Raw genomic sequence first — 26,756 nt, forward strand, 5'->3', positions numbered from 1 at the left:
TTTCAAATCATGGTTTTCTTATAAGATACTTCATATCTTCCATATTTTCAGCCTTTTGACCATGCTTTATTGTTTATTGATGTCTCAAAAATATATTAGCTCCCATTTGACCAATTCTAATTTTTAAGAAGTTATTTTATTTAGTAAAGTTTTGTACTTCTTTTAACATATGGTCAATTCTAATCTTTAAGGAATTATTTTCTACAATATATTTTGTGCCTCTTTTACCAAACTCTTGTTTTATTTCATAATTTTCTTACATAGCTCTAATTTTTCATGAATATTTCCTTTGCTACTCTTCATTATATTTTTTAAATAATTTTAAAATGTTTTGTTCTATTTATTCTCTTACTTTAGCACTTCTAGAAATTCTTGTTGGGCTTTTGTCCAATCTACAAATGTTTTTAAAGCTTTGCATATAATTGTTTCCAAGTCACAGTCTTCTTCTGAGTTTGTGTCATGACTTTCCCTGTCACCATAACAGCTTTTTATAGTCAGGTTCTTTTGTTATTATTGTTGTCATTGTTGGTTGTTCATTTTCCCACTCTATTTCTTGACTTTAGGCTCTGCTTATCTCTGGTGGGATATGACTAACTTAAAAATTTTGTCATTCAGTCTAAAAACCTGTAAGTTTTAAGTTCTTGCAAAGTGGCACAATCTGGGGAAAGTTCTGGTTATTATTCTCCTACTATGCCCTCTGGTCCTTACCCAAATAGGGCACCTAATCCCTCTCAACAACAATTATTCCTTTCTGCCCTGGGACTGTGACCTGCAGCTAGGTAATAAGTTACAGAGCCACAAAATGGTTCCCCATCTTGTAGCCAGCTATTCTTTTGCTCCTAGCTAGTCCCCAAACCAGTATAAATGAACTTTTTTTTTCTGTCTTCCTAAGCTTCCCTAGGCTAGAAAAATTAGTCACTAGGTCTTTTTTGTTATCTTTTCTGCTCAGAATTTTATTTGGCATTTTCTGTAATTATCTTGTAGAAAAAAAATTTTTGAGGGGGGTAAGTTTGGCAGTTGTGACACTTCAATATGTCATCTTTTTTTCCAAATCTAATATTTTATAATTCTATGAAAATAACAGCTGAAATAGGTTCCTCTTTATTGAGGACCAAAGAATTGTCACTAAATAAACAGGTAGGTGGACAGAGTGTTAGACATAAAATCAGGAAGACTTGTGTTCAAATCTTGATTCACTCATTTGTATGATACTGGGTAAGTGACTTAACCTTTATATATGCCTCATTTCTAACAAATGAAACATGTTAATATTATCAGTATCCTAGGATTTAAATATAATCAAATTTTATTTATTTGATATAAATATATATGTATATATATACATATATATATAACTATAAATAACTTTGCTAACCTTAAAGTGCTATACTAGCTATTATTATTAAAACAGCCACAACAAAACTTTGTTAGTGAACTCAATAAATATGGAGTTCAGCTCAATTAGCAGCTGTCTGCTTGTTCAAATAGAATCAGAAACCTTTCAAAAGTAATAAAAGGAGGTAGAATGAGGGAGAGAGTATAGAAGAAAAGAGGGAGTTAGAATAACAATTTGGGGTAGACAAGAGAAATATGGGTCAGTGATATTAATTAAAAAAACAATTCCAAACTTCAAATATGTGATTCTACTATTCTCTGGGCTAAAAGAATTCTATTCAACTATTACCTCTTCTTTGGTCTGATATCTTCATTTTCTTTGGGTAGGAGTTCCTACAATAAAAAGGAACCTTATCTTCTCCACTTTTTTCTACCATTTCCTCCATTGTTATCTTATTTCAGGGGGTGGTCCCTAAGACTATCCCTCAAGGTCACATTTCCCAAATGAAAATCATTTTTGATCATGGTTGGGTTTTTTTTAAATCCTTTTACTTCAGTAGTTTTCCCAGTAACACTGCTCACTCAGTCGCCTTTCTTTGAAATTTCTTTTCTTCAGGATCTGTTCTGTGTTCCACCTAATTTTTTTTCCTTCTAGCTATTTCTTTTAAAAGGACTAACTTTCCTCTCCTTAAATCTCTTCCTTCTTTCCAAAGCCTCCTTCTACTTTCTCCTTTCTATGTGTTAAAGAAAGAGGTACTGCTGGATTCCCTTCAAGCATGGTTTATTTTTTTCTCCATTTTACCTTGGAAGTACTCTTGTTTTTGTCTTTCTAAAAACTCCTCCAAGTATCCCCAGAGGATACAAAGAATTCAATTAAGAAAAGTTTTTAAAATTTCAGTCAATAATCCTAATAGCCAAGACTTTTGTCTCAATTTTAATGTCATCATTTTTTCTAAGTGATCTAAAGAAAACTTCCACTACATTAGCTGCTCACAATATTTACTAATAAGGTTCTAATACCCAGTCTACCAGTCTTCACAGCATAAATTAAATTAAAGAGCTAACAATGGGCATTGAAATAGAACAATGGAGACAACCAATATGAGTAATTCAAACCATTAAAATTCACTTCCTCAATTATCTTAGCAACATAGAAATATGTTAATTTTTTTCTCTCACTTTTTGTTTTGAACACTGTATAAAGTTATCTAGAATAGGATTGGATTAAGTTTTATTAGCATAGACTAAGATTTTCTAAGTAATTAGTTAAACGGTTTTTTTTTTCTTTTTTTTTTTTTTTGTCTAGAAGAAAAACACAAGCTAAAGATTAACCAACATTCAAGAAATTTTCTTGAGAAAAATTTGTCAACAAATCTAAAAGTAACATTTTTAAAAGGGATAAAAGATAAAAGGGTAATGACTTTTTCTTATAAGGAATAGAAAAAAAATGTGATTTCATTGGCATAGTTAAGGTCCCAGTGTGTAAATTTCTTCCTTATAGACAGAGCTCACTTTTCTATCTTAAAACTAAGGAAATGAAAAATTAAGTAACTAATTCATGACTGCATAGCTAGTATTTGTCAGAGATAGAACATGAACCTCTATCTTAATGACTCTATCCATTATGCCATGTTTTCTGATTAAAAGATAATTCAATCAAATGTTTTTTTAAAAGTGTCACTCATGTCATTATTCTATCTTCAATGCTTTGCCAATGGCTAGAACCAAAGCTTTTGTGTTGCTCGGTAAAATAACACAAGACACTGGCAAGCTCTTCTATAGGTCATCTAAAAGTTTTACATGAATGCTTTGTTATATTAAATTAGGAAAGTGTATTTTTTTTTCTGTTTTATGGTCATGTGTATGTTACCAATTAGATCTTTCCTGCTGATCTCACAAAACAGCCATTTATAATGTATCCACCATTAACCCAAACTGGAAGCTGCTATGCCAGCTAACTGTGGTAAAGAATAGACATCCAGACAAGATGAGAAACCCCAAGAAATAACCTCCATGGTTGTTTTTTCCATGCTCCCATTATGTTAGAGCATTATACAGTCCCTCAGTCTAATTAATTCCATCTCTAGTTGTTTCAGTCTTTTCTGTTTAGGATATTGAAGCCCAGGAAACAAAATTACTGGTGTGTTATATTGAGATTCTTCTTGAATATTCAAAAGAATCTTGCAAAAGAATATCAGAAATTAATAATATTAAATAAATTTTGATGTGTGATGGTTACTGACAATAGCTGGTGAATTTTAGTACCTGATGTCTAAACTCAAAGGCTGAATAATTCTTTTTTCCTTTTTATAAAGTTATGACACCAAAAATTTATGATGATTGAAATTTTCTTGTATTGAGGAACTGATATTGATACTATTGCTTAAATACAGCTTGTTAGAATTGATTGTCCTCCCTTCTAACTCATCATCTCTCCCCTACTCCAGCAGACATTCACAAACACAGACACATTTTCTACATTTAAGTATGAAGCTTACAATTAAGGTAAGTGTTTAAAAATTGAACATAATTCAGTGACTGTTGATATAGGGTACTGTTATGTATGTAGCTCTTTGTAGTTCTTTGATCTTTAGGGCTTCAAAGAACTTTGCAGAATATTGCAGTGAGGAAAAAAAAAGAATATAGCATCACAGTGATGATATTAGATTGAGGGAATCAAAATGATGAGATTAGGGTTCCTGGTGGTCAGGAAGTTAAATGATGAGGTTAGTGGCAGGTTTGGAGTTCAGGGAACCAAATGAGGAAGTTTGGGTCCCCTAAACCCCCTTAGGATCCATCACAAGGTAAGCAGTTGTGAGAACCCTCTTCTGGTGGCAGAGAGGTCTTTGTAAAGGAATTGACAAACCCGAAAAGCTAGACTGATAAAAATAAGTTTATTATTGGCATTGGGAAGTCAGCCTTTGCTATTAATACAAAGGCTGGATTTCTTAGTGGCAAAGTCCCAACAAAGGAGTAAAGTAGTAGAGAAGTCCTGGCAGAGAAGTAAAGTTTCTAGTAGAGAAATCCCAACAGAGAGGTACAAAGTCTTGTTGGGGAAATAGGTGAGGATAAAGAGAGGGTAACGCTGAAAGAGAATATCATTCCATCAGGCAGAGGTTTGCTACTATTCCAGGGATGGCATATTAGGTCTTCTGCAAGGAGTGAGTTTAAAATCGGCTCTTTTTATAATAGAAGCTACAAGCTGAGGCTTGATCCCAATGGGGGCTGGTCAGCTTGAGCTGGAATTTAGAATTGAATGAATCTTTCTAGGTTTGATCTTAATTCAACAGGAAGCTTAATCAGTAGAGAATGTTATCCATGGGTGTGATGTCTGTCTCTCAGGAAAACAGAATAAAGCTGTTAGAATGTTTCCCTCTGGCAGGGTCCCCTACAGAAGCCGGATTCAAGGAGACTTTCTCCTTGAAGGAGATTTAGAGATTTTTGGGGTTCCCTTGTCAACAGGACATGAGTTCAACTACTTCCTACCTGTGTGACATTGAGTAACCTTACCGTCTCTTAGTCTCAGTTTCTCCATATGTTAAAAAAAGGTATGAGTGAGTCCCTTTTCAGCTTTGTATATATGATCCTATGAACTGATTTGATTCTGGACAGAGGCAGTTCTAGTACTCTTTTCCTCATTTTACAGATGAGGCAATTGAGGCTCAGAAAAATTGAGACTTGATGCAGATCAGAGTTTAATTGGCAGAGCTGCAACTAACTCCCAGGTTTTTCATTCCTGATCCAATAATCTTTTACAGGCTTCCTCTTCAATGCAATAGAAATCAGCCTTTGTCATACAATATTTACAAATGTGGTTTCTTACCCAATTTAAGGCTTTCTTCATTCCTCTTTTGCTCCCTTTATCTTGATTTCATTCCACATTTTCTTTTGAATTCTGTTGTCTTCTTGTATTTAATTATTTAAAATTTTCCTTTTCACACTTTTTCTCCTTTCATACTTTTCATAAATTTCCATGATGATTCTATTAGTTCCACATTTAGCTATCCCCTCCTTTTTTGTAATCAATTGTTCTGTTACTCTCTTAAATTCCAGAGCAGGAGGAATAGCCTAGGAAGCAAAGGCATCAAAGAGACATAAAAAATAATTTCTACTTAAGAGTAGAAGGGGATTAAAACGCATGTTTGCTCTTTCCAGAATCACATCATTTCATTATTTTAAGTTATCTTAGAAATCATCTAGGTCAATGAAAAAAAAATTCCCTCTGTAATATCCCAAATTATCATCTAGTTTCTGCTTGAAGACCATCAATGATGGAAAAGTCAGAACCCACTGAGATTGCATATCCAACTTTTGGATAACTTTGATTGTCTAAAAGCTTATCTTTATGTTGAATCAAAGTCTGACTATAAATTCCACCCACTCTTCCTAATTTTGTCTTCCAAAGGTAAGATAAAATGTTTAATCCTTCCTTCCTCAACATGACAGATTTTCAAGTACCTTAAATACAGCTATTATGTCTCCCTTATGGTTACTCTTTTCTAAGCTAAATATATCTTATTTGTTCCAAATCTTTTATGTTCTATTTTTTCTGTGTTTCTACATTTCTATATTTCTATTTCTATATATATTAAATAAGACTGAAATTTGGAGACAGAATTGAAAGTTTAACAAAATAATCATATTTACAAGTCTTGTCTCATTTTGTATATAAAAAATTAGAGTCTGAAAGATAAATTGACCTATTCAGTATCCCAGGGCTAATTAGAGATATGACTGGGAGGGGAAGCTAGATTTCCATATAACATCATAAGGTACTTGAAGAAGGAATCACATGATGTGATTTAGAGAGGTTGGGACTTATCTGAAACTCAGAAATGTCACTGCCACCTTGCTATCTGATACTTGAAATATGAGTGGTTCCTAGAGTTCTTTCCACCTTTACTGAGAGGATTTTTTTGTATAATTGTTTTTAAAAAGAATTTGAACTTCAGAAAATGCTACAGCAGATTGTTTTATAGAATATGGATGATCTGTGACTAAAAAGGGAGTAAGAGTTAGTTTAAAGGAAACTTGAAATGGTCACCATGATATTCAAAGGAACTGCTTGTCTTATCTGAGGAAAAAAAAATCATAACAAGCTCAAATTCTATTTGTTGAAAGGTGCATCACTAATTATATTTGCATAGAATCATCATGACATTGTGAATAGATTATTGGTCTTGGAATCAAGAAGATCTGAATGTGCTCTTTTCAACAATGAGATGATTCAGGTCAATTCGGATAAACTTGACTTGAGAGAGTCATCTATATCTAGAAAGACGACTAATGGGACTGAATGTGGAACACAACATAGTATTTTCACCTTTTGTTTGTTTGCTTTTTTCCTTTCTCATTTTTTTCTTTTTGATTCAATTTTTCTTGTGCAACATGATAAATGTGGAAATATGTATAGAAGAATTGCACATATTTAACATGTATTTGATTACTTAATATCAGACAGCAAGTGAGGAAAAGGGAGGGGGAAAATTTGGAATGCATTTTTTGCATATATTTGAAAATAAAAAACTACATAAAAAAACCAAGATAGAACTCTTCCCCAAATACTTACTAATTGTAAGATCCTATTATGAAGATCAAATGATACAATAACTTTTCAAACCTTAGAATGATAAATAAATTTCAGCTATTTTATTATTCCATGTTATATATTAAAAGGCTACACAGTAACAATTATTATGTTTAGAAGAATTGCATGTTTGGCCTATCTCAGATTTCTCACCCCTCTAAGGGAGTAGGTGGGGATAAGGGCGGGAGAAAAATTTGGAACAAAAGGATTTGCAGAGGTGAGTGTTGAATATCTTTGCATGTATTTGGAAAAATAAAATATTATTAAAAATAAAAAATTATTAAATTCTGGCTAAGTACACTGATAATGCCAATATTTAAAGTCTATGCATCATCATAATAAAATCTAAAATAAGAATAAAAATATTTTATTTCTAAAAGCAACAATTAATTGACTTTTAAAAGTCCATTTTACTTAGAAAGGAAATGACTAGGGGTGCACAGTTAAATTCATTCTAATAATGTTAACAATATTTTTACATTGGTTCAAAGCTCTCCTGTCAGCCCCAATTAGGACCAGAACTCTGGGAAAGAAAAAAGACACTGACACATACCATATAGTTTGGCTCCAAAAAATGAACACGGGAGCCAAGGCAAAGAATATAGAAAATATTCACAATTTTAAAATGCAGTTTTAAATGATTAGACATGGTTGTGGTTATTCTTTAGTCTTTTCAGTCATGTTTGATTTTTTTTTACCACATCTGGGTTTTTTTTTTGGCAAAGATCCCAGAGTGGTTTACATTTCCCTCTCCATATCATTTTACAAATAAGGAAACTGAGGCAAATAGTTTTAAATGAGTTGCCCAAGGTCACACAATCAGTGTCTGAGGAAAGATTTGAAAACAGGGAGATGAATCTTCTTAACTCCAAACCTAGCATTCTCTCCTTTGTGACACCTAGTTGCCCCCCAATTAGACATGGACAGATTTTCAAAGTGTAACTCTAAGTTCTATAACTACAACCTTTTGAGCTCAGCAATGGACTTTAGAGTTCTTTAGAGGAGCACAGATCCAAAATGAAATTCTAAAATATCATTCCCACCAGGGGTCTGATACTTGAAAGGAGAATCAAAGGATTAATGAAGAGATACCCAACTTTCAAGGAGATGCACATCTAAAATTAGCCCCCCAAGATTGTCAGTGTCAGACAGTACATGAATTCATTAGTGTGGATGTCCTCTCCAATGATTCAGCCCACACTCTTATATTTTTGGTCATGGATCTTCAAGAAAGAGCAGTGAGCTCATGGATTAATGACTGATAGTTCCTTTGAGATATATGTACCCTTATACACCCTAGGTGGCAGCTAGGACCAGGTCTGGAATCAAGAAAACTCATCTCCTGAGTTCAAATCTGGCTTCAGATACTTACTAGCTATATGACCCTGGCCAAGTCACTTAATTCTTTTTGCTTCAATTTCCTTATCTAAAAAATGAGCTAGAAAAGGAAATGGCAAATCACTTCAGTTCTTCTCCCAAGAAAACATCCAATGGGGTCACAAAGAATCAGAAACAACTGAAAAACAACAGCAAAAAACAATTGTGGCATTCAAATTTAATGAATTATTATACTCTAAGAAATTATCAATAAATGAAGAATGCAAAAAGCCATTGGAAGACATATCAACTGATATAAAATGAAGCAAGTAGAACCATATATAAATATGTTGTACAAATATATATGTCTATATACACATATGTAAATATGTATATACACAAACACACAATGACTACCTCTCCCATTATGAGATGAGAAAAAAGACAACAGAGGAAACTGAGCCCTATATAACTGTAATGACTAAGTTTGGAGCTGAAGAAGAAATGAAATATTATTTAGATATAGATATAGTTATATGTGACAAGATCTCTTCCCTCAAAAAGTCACAAAATTTCAGAGTTGAAAGAAATCTTTGAGATTATCCAATATAACTTACATTAAATACAATTCAATTAATCATACTATCTGAACCTATTAATACCACCAACGAACTCCTAATCAATCAATGAGACATTGCTAAGCACTTTACTATATGCTGTACTCTATGCTAAGCACTGCACTAAAATCTTTAACATAGAATAGGATTATTTCTATCCCCATGGTATTGACATAAAGGATAAGGAACACTACCCTGAAAAAAAGGTAGTCATGGATAGAAATGGAAATGGTTAAAGTTCCTATTACAAAAAGTAGTGGAATTGGACCCCTAACACTTCCAAGGGAGGAAGGGAGAGAGGAAGAAAAGGAGGGAGGAAAAGAGGGAGGGTGGAAATAAGGGAAATAGAGAGGGAGGGATGAGACACAGAATAAGACTTGGCAAAGAGAGAGAAAAAATCAAGGAGACAGGAAAGAGGCTTTTATAGAAGTACAAATGACAGGTGATATAGGTCTAAAGTAGGCTTATAACTGTAGAAGTAGAAAGGAAAGGACAGATGGGAAACAAGTTTGTGAAGGAGCAGCATATTGTTCCTAAGGGAGGAAATATGGTCATGTGGCAGTGGTCCATTTTAATCTTCTGTTTAATGTAATCCTAGGCTTCTTTCACATACCATCTAAAACAAAATTAATTTAAGTTCCTGTAGGATTACCATATACTGATTCATTTTTAATCTAAAATACATTAAGATAAAAGCATTGATTTAATATATTTTAAGTCAGCTTAGACTTTTATATACAGAGTTGGTTATAAAAATATCCTCATTAAAATAAGCAAAAAATGCTTAGGTAAAGTAGGGGAAACTGGGCTAATACCTACCTAATGGGAAATAATTTCAAAGCAAAATTCTTAATATGTTCATTCCATAAGATCATTAGATGAATCATGTGGTCTATTGGAAGTTCTGAAGAATTAACAGAAATGACCACAGAAATATTAGAAAATATAGATGAACTATTGTGCATTTCAAGAATAATCCAAATTATCAGTCAATAATTTCAAAAGTGCTAGCGATTCAAGAAATTCATTCAACTCTTAGTACCTATTTAGTAGAAAATTGTATTGTGCCTCTTTTTCCAGGATGCATCTTGCAATGATTTGGATTTTGTGTCTTTCAGGCTTGCCTTTAGTAGGAACAGTGTAAAGATTGATGAATTTATTTTCAGACGACCAGGTTGTGTTCTTATAATTTTAAAGATATTTCAGATTTTCGTACTTCCGTTTTCTCTTCTGTAAAATGAAATGATTGGATTAGAGATCTTCTTAGTTCCTTTCTAGACCTAAATGTATAATTCAGGTACAGTGGTATAAGATGTAGTCTCCTATTGAATGATTAATAAAATAAACTGGCTAGTTTATTTTTTATTACCTTTATCATATAAAACTCTTTTCAAAATATTTTTCAAAGATGGCTATCTACAGAATTCTTGATAAAATTTCAATTTAGTATATCAATTTTTGAAGGTTTTTTAAGCACTTAAAATTATTTATCTCCAATTGATTTTTAACATCAATATTGTTGGCATTTTGATATTTTTCTTAAATAATTATTATTCTTTCCATTAAAAAAAGAAATGGAAACAGATTTCCTTTTAGAAACCCACATTGACAAAGGTGCACAAAGTTAATCCTTAAAAAACAAAAGTTTATATAAGTAAAGCACACAATCTAAAATCCTAACTGTCACTTTGCTTCAAAAGAGCAAAAAAGAAATTCTCAGCACTTGGACCTTTGCAGTTAATTTGAGAAATGTTCTACTACCCTCTAGTGGTTGATAGCTAAATTTCACCCTGTGAATTCATGGTTGTCCTTTCCTTTTAAAAAGGGTGAAAGGAAAATAAATTTTCATTGAATTTATAATTTAAAAGGATCTTAATTACCACCTTTTCCAATCTTTTAATTTTATATATGAGGTAAATGAGATTTAGTGAATTCCCCAGTCACAGAAGTACTAAGGAGTACAAAAGAATTCAAATCTATAATCTCAGACACTAGAACCAAGGCTGTCTCCAATCAAAATGTCTTTCATTTTCACAAAATTATATTCTGATCTTTAATTGAATTTATCTTCTCAACTGACCAATATTTATCCTATATAATTTGAGAATATAAATTCATTTACTTATTAACCAATTGGCATACATAAATGGTAAATAAATGGTACATTATATTGAATGCTGGGTTTGGAATCAAGAAGATATGAGTTCAAATCCAATTTCTGACATCATCTATTTAACCTTGAGTAAATAATTTATTAAATCACTGATTGTACCCCACCATACATAGTACCTACCTTCCCAGGATACTGTGAGGACCAAATAATATAAATAAAGTGCTTAACATAGCACTTGACACATAGTGTTTATTGTTATTTTCCTTCATTATGGAAGAAAAGTGTAACATCAGAGAAGTGATACCATAACATGCAGTGAATTGGATTTAAGTGAGGAAGGTCTGAGCAAAGTCATCTGCCTCAGTTTCCCCTCCAGAGCCATCTGGGTCCAATAGTCTGATATAGATCAGAAGAACTAAGGAATGCTTAATCCTTTTTCCTTAATCTTTTTCCCCTCCAAATCAAGATGTTTCTATTTGAGACTATAATAAGCTTTTAAAAAGGAAAATGTATACTTATATTTATAAATATATGCACATATGTGTCTGTAGGAGGATAAATATATCAACTACTTATACATTTATACATATAAACATATATATACATATATATGTGTGTGTGTGTGTGTGTGTGTGTGTGTATATATATATATATATATATATATATATATATATAAGAGTAACTATATTACCTAAATTCTTCATCTTTGGGTAATCCAGTCCTAAAGTTAATTGATATGGAAGAGAAAGATTTGGCTAAAATTATTTTTTCAAAGTTATATATTGAGCCATGATGTATATAAAAACCTAGAGATGTTAGCCTCCTTGCTGGCAGATCAGTTTAATGAATCTGTGCATAAAAACATTCCATTTGCCTATTCTCTTTCATACCTGTTCCTTGCTCTTTTTTTTTTTTTTTTAATTTCCCCAAGGAAACTATCTGAAATAGAAAAATAATGAGTTTTAACTATTAGTTTTCTTCTTAGAAAAATTAGTTTTATATTTTCAGCTGGTTTTTTCAACATGTACAATTGCTCAATTCTCTCCCTTCTTTATTCCTAAGTTACTTACTACCTTGCCATCCTCCAGAGATTGTTTTCTCTTATGCTGGTAATCTTTTCAAAGTCTTTGCAAAGTGTTTTCTTTCTACCAGACATGCATACATGAGGAAAGATTAGCATATAATCTGGCCATTAATTCTATTTTTTTCGCTATCTTTCTTGATTACCTTTATGGAATTCAGCCACAACAAGGTTAAGTTTATCAAGTTGTTGATTTGAAAACATTTTGGTGAACTCTTATTACAATTAAGATTTTTGAGGGCACACTGGGCAGATTATCAGCATCAGGTATATAATCAGGCTTTTTCTATAGATCCAGTGTAAGGGATTTTAAAATAGTTAATTCTACTGGAGTAAGAGTCAGTCACCAAGTTACCAGTGATTTTTAGCATGATGTGATTGTTTTTAAAGTATCCTGGAAAGTATAAATCAAAAAAGAAAAAGAAAAAATCCTTCTCACCTGTTGAATTATGATTGAATTTCTATCCTGAGCCATTTATCTTTTTAAAGAATCCTTTATGCACTTAATTCCTTTTAAAATTAAAATTTCATTATAAGAGACATTTAAAAACTTTAAATTGCCATTAATGTTATAGCTTAGAATGAATAAGAGCTATGAAAGCTAAAAACCTGAGGAGGTCAAGGAATAACTGGATGGGAGGGGAGGTGTAAGTGGGTAGACAGGTAGGATAGATAGTGAGAGCAATGATTATTAATAATCAATTGTGGGGGAGGATCCAGACTTTTTGCCTGTTCTATTTCCTTGTTTGAAGCTCAGTCTGACAGACTTTACTGACCTCGGCCAAAAATTAATCCCACCTTATCTAGGTGAATTCCTGTCCATTGTGTTCTAATCAACTTTGTATGGGAATTAATTATTTGATTAGATTGCCCTGAAGCCCCGGGGTAATTTAGAAGTAGATGACAATGGACATTGCACCCCCAACACCCTTCATCAGAATAGGTTCCCCTCTTGTTGCAATATTCATTCTCTCATTAATTACTAAACAATCAGAGTTGTCATTCTCAGGAAAAACTATTATTGCAAACTGTGAAAGGTCTTTGGCAATTAAGAGTAGCACTGACCTCTTTTATTAATAAATGATTAATTACCTAGAAATTGTCTCAAGCTTTTAAAATGTCACGATAGATAGATAGAAAGATAGATAGATAGATAGATAGATAGATAGATAGATAGATAGATAGATAGATAGATAGATAGATGCTATTTGCAATATATAATTTGATTTGAGAAGACTAGGGTTCCAAAACAAGTTGTCTAACTTTTCAACAGTTTCTATTAGAACTAACCCTGGGTTGAGCTTGGTCTGAGGAAACTAATAGTCTTTCCTTTGACAGATCTGCCTTCATCTCTTTAAACATCCTGCTCCTCCACACAAAGTCAGATTTAAACTATAATGTTTGGCTAGCTCCCTGGAGGTCTCAAGATCAGTCAGAGTCAGGATCAATCAAAGTTCTTGATCTTTAGAGGCAGAAGTGAAGAAAGCAGACAAGATGTATCCTGGATTCTGGAGTCTGGAGTCTCCAGCCACTCTCCTCCTCGTCCTGCCACCAAGTGACCCCAATTCTCTCCCTCAGCCTTCCAATCCTTGCCTACAATTAGCTCACCATCAAATATTCAGCAAGCACCAGTGGTGAGAAGAGCTGTCACATCATCATCTCATCTAAATATATATAAAGAGAGAGGTATTATCTCACATGGAATAGGTAATTAGCCTTAAGTGCTCTGTTGTCTGATTGAAGCACACCTTTTCAGAACTTTAGCCCTCTACACTAAACAATTGGAATATATAATAATATATTAATATTATAATAATATAATAAAAAATAATTCTGATTAAGCTGGTCTGCTTATTTAGTGCCATACCAACCAAAATACCAAAAAAAAAATCTCTTACAGAACTAGAAAAAAAATGACAAAATTTATTTGGAAGAATAAAAGGTCAAGAATATCAAGGAATTAATAAAAAAAAAAAATTGGTAGCTTAGTAGTACCAAACTTAAAACTATTATTATAAAGCAGTAGTCATTCAAAACCACTTGGTACTGGCTAAGAAATGAGTGAATCAGTGGGATAGATTAGATATACACAACACAATAATCAAGGCCTATAATAATCTAGTATTTGATAAACCCCCAAACTCAAGCTTCTGGAATAAGAACTCATATATGACAAAAATTGTTGGGAAAACTGGAAAATAATATGTCAGAAACTCAGCATAGATCTACATCTCACACCTCATACCAAACCTAAGGTCAAAATTGGTACTAGATTTAGACATAAAGGATGATACCATAAGTAAATTAAGAGAGCAAGGAATAATTTAGCTTTAGAGAAGAAAAGAATTTATGACTAAAGAATAACTAGAGAACATGATGAAAGGCAAAATGTACAACTTTGATTTCATTAAATTAAAAAGGTTTTGCATAAACAAAATCAACAGAAACAAGATTTAAAAGGGAAGTACAAAGCTCAGGGAAAAAAAATCTTTATAGCCAGTGTTTTTGATAAAGATCTTATTTATAAAATATCTAAAGACCTGTGTCAATTTTTTAAGAAAACAAATCATTCCCAGTTCATAAATCAAAGAACAGACATTTTTCAGATGATGAAATTAAAGCCATCTATAGTCATGTGGAAAAATGCTCTAAATCACTATTGATCAGAGAAATGAAAATTGAAACAACTCTGAAGTATCACCCTACACATTTCAGGATTAGCTAAGATGACAGGAAAAGATAATGATAAATGTTGGAAGAAATGTGGGAAAACTGGGACACATATATTGGTGGTGGAGTTGTGAGATGGTCCAACCATTCTGGAGAGCAAAATTCTGGAACTATGCCCAAAGGGCTATCAAGTTGTCCATACTCTTTGACCTAGCATAGCAGTGCCATTACTGGGTCTGTGTCCAAATAAAATTAAGGAAAAAGGAGCCATATATGCAAAAATGTTTATAGCAGCTCCTTTTGTGATAGCAAAGAATTGGAAAATGAGTAGATGTCTATCAATTAAGGAATGGCCAAATAAGTTATGGTATATGAAGATAATATAGCATTATTGCTTTTTAAAAAATGATGAGCGAACTGATTTTAGAAAGACTTGGAAAGATTTACATGAACCTGATGCTGAACAAAACAAGCAGAACCAGGAATAAATTGTGTACATTAACAGTAAGAATATGCAGTCATCACTTATGAAAGACTTGGTTCTTCTCAAAAGTTCAGTGATCCAAAGCAATCCCAATAGACTTTGGAAAGAAATTGCCACCTGCATCCAGAAAAAGAACTAAGGAGATTATGTAAATCAGCACATGCTATATACATTTTTTTTCAGTTTTTTTTTCCTTTTCTCATGTTTTTTTTTTTTCCCCTTTTGCTCTGATTTTTCTCTCCCAACATGATTCATGAGCAGTGTGTATTAAAAATAAAAAAAATTTAAAAACAATAAACAAACAAAAAACATCCCCCCTTTTACCTGTATTTCATTGATACAAGTTTTTCAGGTAAGGGATTACTTGTAGCTAGGATTTACATTGGCCTTAGAGTTAGGAGGACTGAATTCAAATGTGACCTCAGAAATGCATGAGCTGTATATGACTCTGGGCAAGTCACTTAGTCCTGTTTGCCTCAGTTTTCTCATCTGTAAAATGAATTAAAGGAAATAGTAAACTACTTCAGTATCTTTGCCAAGAAAACCCAAAATGGAGTCACAAAGTGTGACATGCATGACTAATCAATAATAATAGCATTTATATAGTGCCTACTATGTACAAGCATTATGCTAAGCATTCCTCATTTGAGCCTTACTTCAACCCTGAGCTTTATTATCCCCATTTCACAGTTGAGTAAATTGAGATAGACAAAAATTAAATGATTAGCTCAGGATCACGTAGCTAGAAATGTTTGAGGTTATTTTTGAACTCAGTCCTTTTTTACTTCAGGCTCAGAGTTCTATGCACTTTCATTAACATTTTGAATTTCAGGAAGTTATCTAGAAATGCTAAGCAATTTAAGGATTTGTCCAGGGTCACATAGCTAGTTCCTCCTATTCCCCAATCAGAAAGTCTAAGGAGGAGGTCCCTATAATTCCAAGAAACATGTAAAGAAGAGAGGAGCAGAGAGCAAGAACAAAAGTCTCTCTCAATGGCCAAATCTTTTTGACAAAGCCCCCTTCCTCTGCTCATCAGAGGGACATAGGAATTATTGCATCATACCAAAATCTTTCCTTATTGAATAAATGCATTCAAAGGAGTATCTAGATGAGTTCAGTTTAGCTTTATGAACGCTCTATGAATTATGCTCTAGCTAGGGAGACTGGAGGAGTGAGAGGTGGAAAAATTAAGCATATTATCCCCATGATAGTTGCAAGGTAAAAAATAAGCGTATATTTATACTATATCTATCTATATGGAAGCAAATAAATATGTATTTCTATTAATATATATGAGCAAATAAATATGTATTTGTAATATATCTATACCTATATATAAGCAAATGAATATGTATTTCTGTTATATGCATATATATATATATATATATATATATATATAAAAGCAAATGAGTATGTATTTCTACTACATATATATGTGTATGTATATATAGCAAATAAGTATGTGTTTCTAATACAAACAGACATACATGCATACACATGTATATATGGAAATATGTATTTCTACTATATAATTATACATATACATATATATGCAAATAAGTATTTCTGCTATACCTATACTACCCATATAGGGGCAAATAAGTATTTCTGCTGTGTGTATATGAGCAAATAAATATGTATTTCTTCTATATATATATTTATACATGTATACTATTCTTGTACAAAACTAGTTGAACCTGAAAATTTTGCTTTGACAGCAAAATATTCTGTCCCTCTGAGCTCACCCATCATTGACATTTAAAAGATATCCTTTCATTCCAGTCACTTTAATGTTATATATACCCTGCCTACTGTTATATTACACATAGTGGATTTCTGGACCTTTGCCATCTACCCTAGCCACCTCACATAAACTTTCCCCCTTGCTCACTCCTTTCCAGTTCTGGGACCACAATCAAATTAATATCCTCATTGCCAGAAAGAACTTGTCTATGAACTCCCTTTCTTAAGTCTCTTCTTAAGTCTGTGATAGTCCAAAGCAAACATCCCTCTCTAAACACTATTCTGCTATATATGTTGTCAACTTCTTCTATTATAATGTAAACTTCTTGAAAATGGGGGTTGGCATCATTTTTGTATTTATACTTAGGGCACAGTTACTTGGCATAAAGTGGTTAATACTTTTTTAATTCTTATCAGTCAAAAAGATCTAGCATGTCTGAGTGGTCAGTAGAGAATTTCATAACACAAGTGGGAAAAAACATGACCCAATAGACAATTTCAACAGTCTGTTACACATCAGTAAACTGTTTTGGCTGGAAACTTACTCTTGTATAAATTGAAAAGGATGATTCTAACTGTCTTCCTTAAATAGTTTGCCAGGATAATATAGTTTTTCTATTAAGAAATATTTTTCCATGCCCAATACATTAATCATTCTTTCCTCATAGAAAATTGCATCATCCTTGTGAAAACACAACCAGATAGATAGATCTCTGTGGTTTCACTCATAGGAATGGGATATTAATTATGCCAATAGACTCTCTTAGAATGCCAAGAGCAGAACTGACCCTAAATTTAATAGTGAACTAGGAAGCTGCTTAGACATGTGAATTTTAAAAATATATATTTCTACATTAGTCATGTTGTAAAAGAAGAAGGATAAAAGGAAAAAAGCCACAAAAAGAAGAAAAAAAGTAAATTATCTGCATTTAGACTCCTTAGTTCTGTTCTTTTTCTGGATAGTATTTCCCATGATGAGTCTTTTAGACTTGTCTTGAATTATTGTATTGCTAAGAAGAGCTAAATCAGTCATGGTTGATTTTCACACAATGTTGCTATTACTGTGTATAATATTCTCTTGGTTCTGCTCACTTGACAGCTTCAGTTCATAGTATTTCCAGGTTTTTTTTTAAATCCTCCTGCTCATTCTTTCTTTTAGAAAAATAGTATTTCATTACATTCATATGCCACAATTTGTTCATCTAGTCTCTAATTGAGAATTTCTCAATTTCTGTAATGTCTGGGCTAGCTTTGAAATAGTCTAATGTCTTTATTGTCTCCTTCACAGTCTGTGTCTGTCACAGTCTGATCCAGTCTGACCCAGTCTGTCTCCTTCACAGCCTGTTCACTTTGACTGACTGTGTCCCCAATTCTCTTAGCCCTTAAATACCCTATTATAATTAACATCATTACAGCATACTGAATATATGCCAACTAGTGTTATTATACTATTATATCACTAGAGAACCATTATCTCATCAATTCCACTGAGTTAACACCTTGTTGTAAATATTCTTGTTTCAAGTATACTTCTCCAGAATTCTGGCCCTCTACAAATTTCTAATTCTTTTCTACCACAAAAAGAAATTCTATAACCATTTTTATATGGGTGTCCTTTTCAATTTTTCATGATCTTTTGGGGATACGTACCTACTAATGGTATTGCTGGATCACTTAAGGGGATGTATGCTTTTTGGTTGTGAGGTTTCTATGCCCTAATGCATGGTCAATTTTTGTGTGGGTGCCATATACTCCTGAGAAAAAGTATAGTCCTTTCCATTTCCATTGAATTTTCTCCAGAGGTTTTTTCATATTTTTTTTCTAAAATTCTATTCACCTTCTTAATTTATTTGTTTATTTTATGTTCAGGTTTATCTAGTTCTGATGGGGAAAGTTGAGGTCCCCTCACTAGTATAGTTTTTGTTATTTTTTTTTTCTGTAACTCACTTAACTTCTAAGAAGTTACAAATTGATGGATATGGGTATAGTGCTGATACAACTTCATTATACCTTTTAACAAGATGTAATTTCCTTCCTTGTCTTTTGAATTAAATCTATTTTTGCTTTTGCATTTTCTGAGAGCAGTTTTGATACCTTGCTTTCTTTGCTTCAGCTAAAGCATGATATATTCTGCTCCAGCTTTTTACCTTTACTCTAGGTGTGTTTCTCTGCTTCAAATGTGTTTCTTAAAAATAACATTGTAGGAATCTAGTTTTTAATCCACTTTGTTCTCTGCTTTCTTTTCGTGGGAGAGTTCATCCCATTCACAGTCACAATTATGATTACTTTGTATTTCTTTTCATCCTATTTCCCCTTTATATGCTTTTTTCTTTCCTTTCATCTTTTCCCTTCTCACCGGTGTTTTTCCTCTGACTTCTATCTTCCTCATTGCCCTCCCTTCCACCATCCCCGCCTTTTCCCTTTTCCTTTCTTCCCTCCCTTCTGTCATTTCACATTTCTTTCCCCTTTCCCCTCCTACTTCCCTATGGGGTAAGATGTTTCTTTTCCCAACTGAATGTATATGTTAGTCCCAATCTGAGCCAAATTTTATGAGAGTAACATCAAAACATGCTCACCTCCTTCCTTCTTTCCCTCTTCTCTTATAGGTTTTTTTTTTTTTTCATACTTCTTTATGTGACATAATTAACTCCATTCTGCCCTTCCTCTTTCCTCTTCTCCTAATATTTTTTTTACCCTCAATTATTTTTGTCATTAAAACAAAGCCAATTTATACTCATACCCTCTTTTTTTTTCTTTCCTATTTACCTTTCTATGCTTTTCTTGAGTCTGTATTTCAAGATCAAATTTTCTGTTCAGCTCTGTTTTTTTTTTGTTTTGTTTTGTTTTTTTTTAACCAGGAAAGTTTAAAAAGTTTTTTGTTTTCACTGAATGTTTATTTTTCCCTAAAAATTTTTCTTCATTTTTGCTGTGTAGTTGATCCTTGGTTGTAATCCAAACTTTTCTGCCTTCCAGAATATTATATTTCAAGCCCTCCAATACTTTAATGTAGAAGCTATTAAAGTCTTGTGTAATACAGACTATGGCTTATTGATATTTTTGTTTCTTTCCATTTACTTGTAGTATTTTCACCTTGATCTAGTAGTTCTAGAGTTTGACTACAATATTCCTTGCAATTTTTATTTTGGGATCTTTTTCAAGAGGTGATTGATAGATTCTTTCAATGACTATTTTGTCCTTTGATTCTAGAGGATAAAATATCAGGGCATATCAGGGCAGTTTCCCTTGATGAATTCTTGAGTCTTTTCAAGCTTTATTTTAAATCATAGTTTTCAGGTAATCCAGTAATTCTTGACTGATTTCTCCTGGATCTATTTTCCAAGTCAATTGTAGTTCCAAAGAGGTATCTTACATTTTTTCTTATATTTTTAATTCTTTTGATTTTATTCAACTGGTTCTTGATGTCTAATAAGAGTTATTAGCTTCCATTTGCCTAATTCTAATTTTTAAGGAACTTTTTCTTAGGTGAGATTTTGTACCTCTCTTTTTTCTATTTGTTCATTTGTACTTTTTTTTTCTTTTTTTTTTCTGTGGGACATTTGGAGTTATGTGACTTGCCCAGGGTCACATAGATAGTGTTAAGTATGAGGCCAGATGGCCTTTCTGTGACAGTAGTCTGCAAGACAGAGCAGTGGTGCCCAGGTGACTGATCTATGATGTGACTAAGAGTCTCCTACTGATTTGTCTGAAATACTGCCTGTGTGGAACTGCATTCCCTTTCCTCAAATGAGACAGACTTTTTCTGAAGTCCTTCTAACTTATCTCAGACTGGAAATAAATTTCACTCTTGTCTTTTTTTGTGAATTCTGCACCACAGAATTCTTCTAGAGGCTTGATTTAACATTGTTTCCAAAATAAACTAGGGAGAATTCAGGCAACTGCCTGGTTTCTCTCTGCCATCTTGACCCTACTTCCTAAATATGATTTAAAGGTCTATGAGAATCTATTAATGTCTTCATTAAGAATTTGGATGCCATAATCTCTGCTTAAAAAATAAAATTATAAAGAGTGAATATAAAGAATGAAAGTCTTTACCTTTAAGAAGTTTAGACTCTAGCAAGAATTTCAAATACAAAACATAATTATCACTATTGCTGGTACTGTTTTTTGTATTTTTGTTGTTAGTCATTTCACTCATTTGGGGTTTACCTGGCAAAAGCACTGGATTGGTTTGCCATTTCCTTTTCCACTCATTTTACAGATGAACCAACTGAGGCAAATAGGGTGAAGTGGCTTGCCCAGCATCACAAAGAAAAAAATTGAACTCAAAGATGAGAATTTCTGATTCCAGACCTGACATTTTATCTATTGCTCCACCTAGCTGCTCATTTTGTGTGTACTCTGAAATTATTTGCTAGATTCAAATACACAAGAAACAGCACCTCTTATCTCTTAATCTAAAATATGATTTTACATAGGATATCCCATCAGCATCTTGAAATCTATGCCCAAAACTAAATTATAATCTCACTAAAATCTGCCCCTCCTGTTCCCCATGAATTTTCCATTTCTGTGGAATTACTTTGGCCAAGTCCTTACTGACTCTGATGCTGCCTCTGTATCTACTATTCTCAGATTATCTATTTACTGGTTGTGTGATCCTGGACAAATGACCTTAACCTTCATGTTGGCTAAGTTGATGAACCAAATATTTTGGCAGATAAAACATACAAACCATGACAAATATTGGAAGAAAGAAAGAAGGAAGTGAAGGGTAGTAAGAAAGAGAAAAGGAAAAGGGGAAAGAAAGGAAGGAGGAAAGAATTAAAGAGAATGAGAGAAAATGTGATGGAAAATGAAAATTGGAAAGTAAAAAATGAAAGAATATGTGTGTGTTAAAAGAGAGGCAAAGACAGGAGAGAAAGGAAGACAAGAGACATAGATACACAGAATTGAGAGAGAGAAGGAGACAGAGAGAGAGACAGAGAGAGACAGAGAGAGACTATTGGATTGTAAACTTTGAGAATCCAGGCGTTCAACTTTTTTGTGTCTTATTTCAACTTTTTATACCTATACCTTAGTAGTATTTTGCAAAAAGTCGGACCTTTACAATATTTTTCTACTTTTCTTTTGCCCTTTTGATATACAAGCTACTGTCAATATTAAGTCTTAATATTTCTTCAGTTTGTTCTATTTCTATTCAATATTGTTGCTATCCTGTATTGGATAATCATCACCACCATAGTTTCATTTTAGGAGGTTACAATGCTACTTTTTTTTCCAATCTGTTTGAGGTTTCATCCTGCTGCCAGAATTATGATTTTTATATATAACCTTGTCACTTCTCTGCTCAAAATTTGGCATTCAAAGTCCTTTGCAATTTAACTCCACCCAGGATTTCTGAACCTTGTCTGATATTACTTCCACAAGGTCTAAATTTGAGGCAAATTGGACAATCTCTATTATTCCCTTTATATATATATATATATATATATATATATATATATATATATATATATATATATATATATATATATATATATGTTGCATTAATATTTTCTTTTGTTTCATATGACTGTTCATCTTTTATTATTAAGTTGTTCATCCTTTAATACCCAACTCCAAAATCATTTCCCCAATAAAGCCTTCTCTGATCCCTGAGATGATAATTACCTTTACTTTCACTTCATATTATACCTCGAGTATTATAGATATCTATTTTGGTGTCTTACTATGTACCAAAATAGTATACTTGGAACTCTTATTAGAATGTAAATTCTTTGCAGTCAGGAAGTGTATCTTATCTAAAGTCTCAGTACCCTCACAAAATACTTTGCACTTAGTAGGAATTTGATTATTTTTTTTTTAAGTTTTGACTAAGTTTGAGAACTTTAGTAGTAAATAGAAGACTGAGAAATGTAAACAGAATTGTCATTTACCCAGGAAATAATCAGGGCAGAAAAAATCCATTGCTATTACCAAAAGAAATATAAAAACCAAGAAATGACTGTTCCTTCTTACTACTCCACATGTACTAGATGAAACACTGTGAAGAGAGTCTCTCCAAGAGGAACCAATGCCTTTAAATTATCTCTGTCCATGAAAGAAAGTCTGTTCTAGCATGTAAACCAAACCTTCAAAATACCAGAAGAAAGAAAAGAATAACAGAGAAATGACTGTAGTTAGCTGTAATAAGTCATTAACCACCATGTTTTCAAAGTTGCATAAAGGCAAACCAATAGCAAAAGGCTTCCTAGTTAGGATCCATATGCAAAAAACAAAACAAAACAAAAACTCAGAATAGCACATAAGTGAGTGATTTTGATGTGTTATTGTATATTTGGGACAATTATATAATTATTTTATTTATATATACTATTATATTAATTATTACAACATATATTAATATTCTGTAATTAGGAATGTATTAAATATGCGTTTAACATATGCATACATACACACTTATACAAAGAGTCCAAATAGATCTCCAATTTTTCAACTAGTCTTTTTAGACTACTAAAAGGTTTAGTGACTTGGCTATTATAACATAGGCAGTATACGTTAGAGACTGGACCTAAACCTGTGTATGCTTGTATGTTGTGTATGTGTAAACATACACACAATATTTAGAAACACGCTCCTCTTAAACTCAATATCAATATGTATATATCATAAATAAAAAATTACTTAATTCTATATGTGCATATGTATGTATATATATTTCATATGTTGTGTGTTTGTGTGCATTTATTTGTGTATTATATTTGTGTGATGCATGTGTACCTGTATATGTATATATTTGAGGGCAGAAAGTTTCACATGTACTCACAAAGACATACATATGTTGGTGGTAAATTTGGAAGGAGGAAGTTTCTGAATTCATAGATTCAAAGACCATTAATGCTAGATGGGACTTTAGAAATTATCTATTCCATCTTTCCCAATTTACAAGAAAGGAACTTTGGCCTAGAAAGGAAAAAAAAAACTATTTGACCTGCCTTTTGAGGGGCAGGATGTAATCATAAAATTGGATATTGATTCCACATAATTTATTTGCTTGGACACTTTTAACATAAGCTACTTTATCCAACTATGTTTAGAATTTGTATCCAGTCTGCTGTTCATCTCTTTCCAGGCAAATTATGGTGCAAGATCTGTAGTCAGATGACTATAATTGGTAGAATTTGGTTAATAACTTTCCATTTCACTTTTTTTTAACATTTAACTCTTTCAGATAATAATTAAATTGTTTATGAGTTGGAGGAAAAATATATCCCTCCTATACAGGTGAACAGGTTTCCAACTACTTTAAATATATTTTATACAAAATAAACAAATCTAGGATGTCCTGTCACTACCAACAGAGTGTTGAATAATTATCCTGTTAATTTTGTCTATGTAGAAAGATTACTTTGGGAGTCACATCATTTTTAATAGTTGTGAATATTCAGGCATTCACTTGACTTCAATAAATTACATATAACCAACTAGTATCAATAGCCTAATTAGAAAATCTAACATTAAGGGTTCAAAGTTAAATATCTAACATGGCTTATCTTTAGTTACTAAAATCAGAACTAGAGTTCAAAAACCCCATATTTTGATGAAAAAACCAAAGCAATTAAATGACTTATTCAGAATAAAACAGATAAGTGGTAAAATTAAAGTCTAGGTAATCTAATTTCAGTTATTTAATCCCTGTTTCCCATTTCTCAATGTCTCCATAGTGATAATTCTATGATTAACAACTAGGAATAATTGTGGGCTTTTTTAATCTTTGTCTATAAAGAAAAGGAAAAAAAAACACTTTTTTTCCAATAAAAATTTCAATAGAGTGACTCTATGTCTCAAGTCAGATTCTATTTGACTATTGATTATCACTGATGAAAGGAAATGTTCATGTTTCTTTGTGCCATTTTTCGTATAACAAGGACATGCTATCAGGAAGGTCAACCACTAAATGAGTACTATGGGAAGCCCAATTTTATTGCCATATTTGACAACTTCAAGATTTAGTTATAATTATTTCAGAACATGGATATCACTGAGAATCTCATTCTGCTCTTCTGTTTTTTATGGGAATTTGTTTAAAAATTCTAAGGCAATGTATTTTCCCAAGGATTTGTAATACAGATTTTCCCCAGAAAAAAAGTATGTTCTCCATAGTTGCCTCTCTGGACCTTTATGTTCTTGACATTGGGATTGAATTTACTCTTAAAAACAAAAATAGATTCAGAGAAAATACAAGACATTGTTCTGTTTTCTGCTGTAGTACTACATATGAGCAGCATGTGGTTTCAAAGTTTATCGATAATCATCTAAGCCAGAAGTTCTGAGATCTTAAAAAGAAAAAAAAAATCTCCTGGTGGCATTTTAAATATAAAGAGCAAAGACAACTAGGATGAACTTTCTAAAGAGGAAAAAAGTCTCTTATTCATGTGGTTTGAATTTTTTAAGCCACACTCTATGGAATGAGCATGGTACAACACAAAGAATGTTTTTTTGTTTGTTTGTTTTTTTTGGGGGGGGGTGGCTAAAGCTATTTTTTTCACAACTGGTTGATGGAAAGTTTATGACAGATTCTAACACAATCATTATCATCATAAAATGGTAATAATTGCAGCTGTTATTTTAGTTAGAATTTGCATAGTGTTTTTAGATTTGCATAATGCAAAAATCATTTTTTTCTCACAACCACTACCACCCTGAGAAATAGGTCTTATTAATCCCCATTTTTTGAATGAGGAAATTGCATAAGAGATAAAGTGATTTATCCTGGGTCATATAGCCAGTAAACTGGTTTTCAACTCAGTCCTTACTGACTCCATCTAGAGTTTTACCCACTGTGCCAATAGGCAGCCACTGCATCTAAGACTCCAACTTTGTTTAATTTAAATTACCAGGCATCTCACCAGCCTATTTGCCACTAGACTGTTACCCAGAGACATTCAACACTGAAACACTACTATTCTAATTGGTGGGTACTTCACATAAACTCCCACACTTAAAACCCTCATTCTTTTTTGGTTGTTGAGTAACAATCAGATGAAATCTGCTACTTCTAATCCAAAAGATGAGCTAATCTGCCCTTCTGTGAATCCATAAACATTCCTATAACTTTCCAAACCACAATACTCTGTCCCAATGCTGTTTCCTATCTACGCTTTCTTTTTTAAAATGCTGAAACAATTTTATTTTTTTAATATTTTCTATTTTTAAAAAACAGAACAGGAAAAAAAAGAAAAACAGAAAAGGATATAAATCAAAAGAAGACAGTAGAGAACATTGTACCTAGCAGAACATCAGAGAAGAGTCAGAGTACATAACAATAAATTTCTAGTGCAAGAAAGGATGTGTAATAGTAAAAGAAATTATATTCATGAATGTCCATCTTTTCTTTGCTTCCTTGTAAGTTGTTCTTTTGTTCTCTGATGCACACTTTTTAGCTTTATTCTTTTTTTCTCCTTTCTCCCCCCCCCCACTTCTCCTAAGCAGGCTATAATTAAGCACAGATACATTTATACATACATACATATATATATATATATATATATATATATATATATACACACATACTGTGTATACACACAGTACATACACACATATATACATATACATTTACACTCATCCACAGACTCACACATATACATATATCTGTATACATACATACATAGAGTGACATGTACATATTTCTACATATAGACATATACACCCTATCTCTGCTAACTTTTCTTCTCTAATTCTGCTCTTTAACTTGCCTTGCCATGACTTAATCTCCCCTCATTCATGGATCCTTCCCTTATCTTTCCCTACCTTTTGCATGCATCCCCCTCCACCAATCTCCCCCTTCT

At 32.5% G+C, this 26,756-nt stretch overlaps 1 protein-coding gene across 2 annotated transcripts in view; it reads right to left on the minus strand.

Annotated features, from left to right (window-relative positions):
• Window positions 1-5,013: 5,013 nt before the first annotated feature.
• The window catches only part of SLC6A15 (solute carrier family 6 member 15), a 137,801-nt gene continuing 116,058 nt past the window's right edge, over window positions 5,014-26,756 (minus strand). Inside the window, exons 13-15 of one of the 2 annotated variants that reach the window (XM_074270888.1) lie at window positions 13,659-13,714; window positions 9,899-10,086; window positions 5,014-5,403 (exon numbers count right to left, since the gene is read on the minus strand). In XM_074270888.1, the coding sequence (XP_074126989.1) occupies window positions 13,698-13,714 (17 nt within the window). In that variant the 3' untranslated portion in view covers window positions 5,014-5,403; window positions 9,899-10,086; window positions 13,659-13,697. The remainder of the gene's footprint in view (window positions 5,404-9,898; window positions 10,087-13,658; window positions 13,715-26,756) is intronic. The other variant, XM_074270887.1, reaches the window with a different exon arrangement.

The sequence above is a fragment of the Sminthopsis crassicaudata genome, chromosome 5 (assembly GCF_048593235.1).
Source record: "Sminthopsis crassicaudata isolate SCR6 chromosome 5, ASM4859323v1, whole genome shotgun sequence".
NCBI lineage: Eukaryota > Metazoa > Chordata > Mammalia > Dasyuromorphia > Dasyuridae > Sminthopsis > Sminthopsis crassicaudata.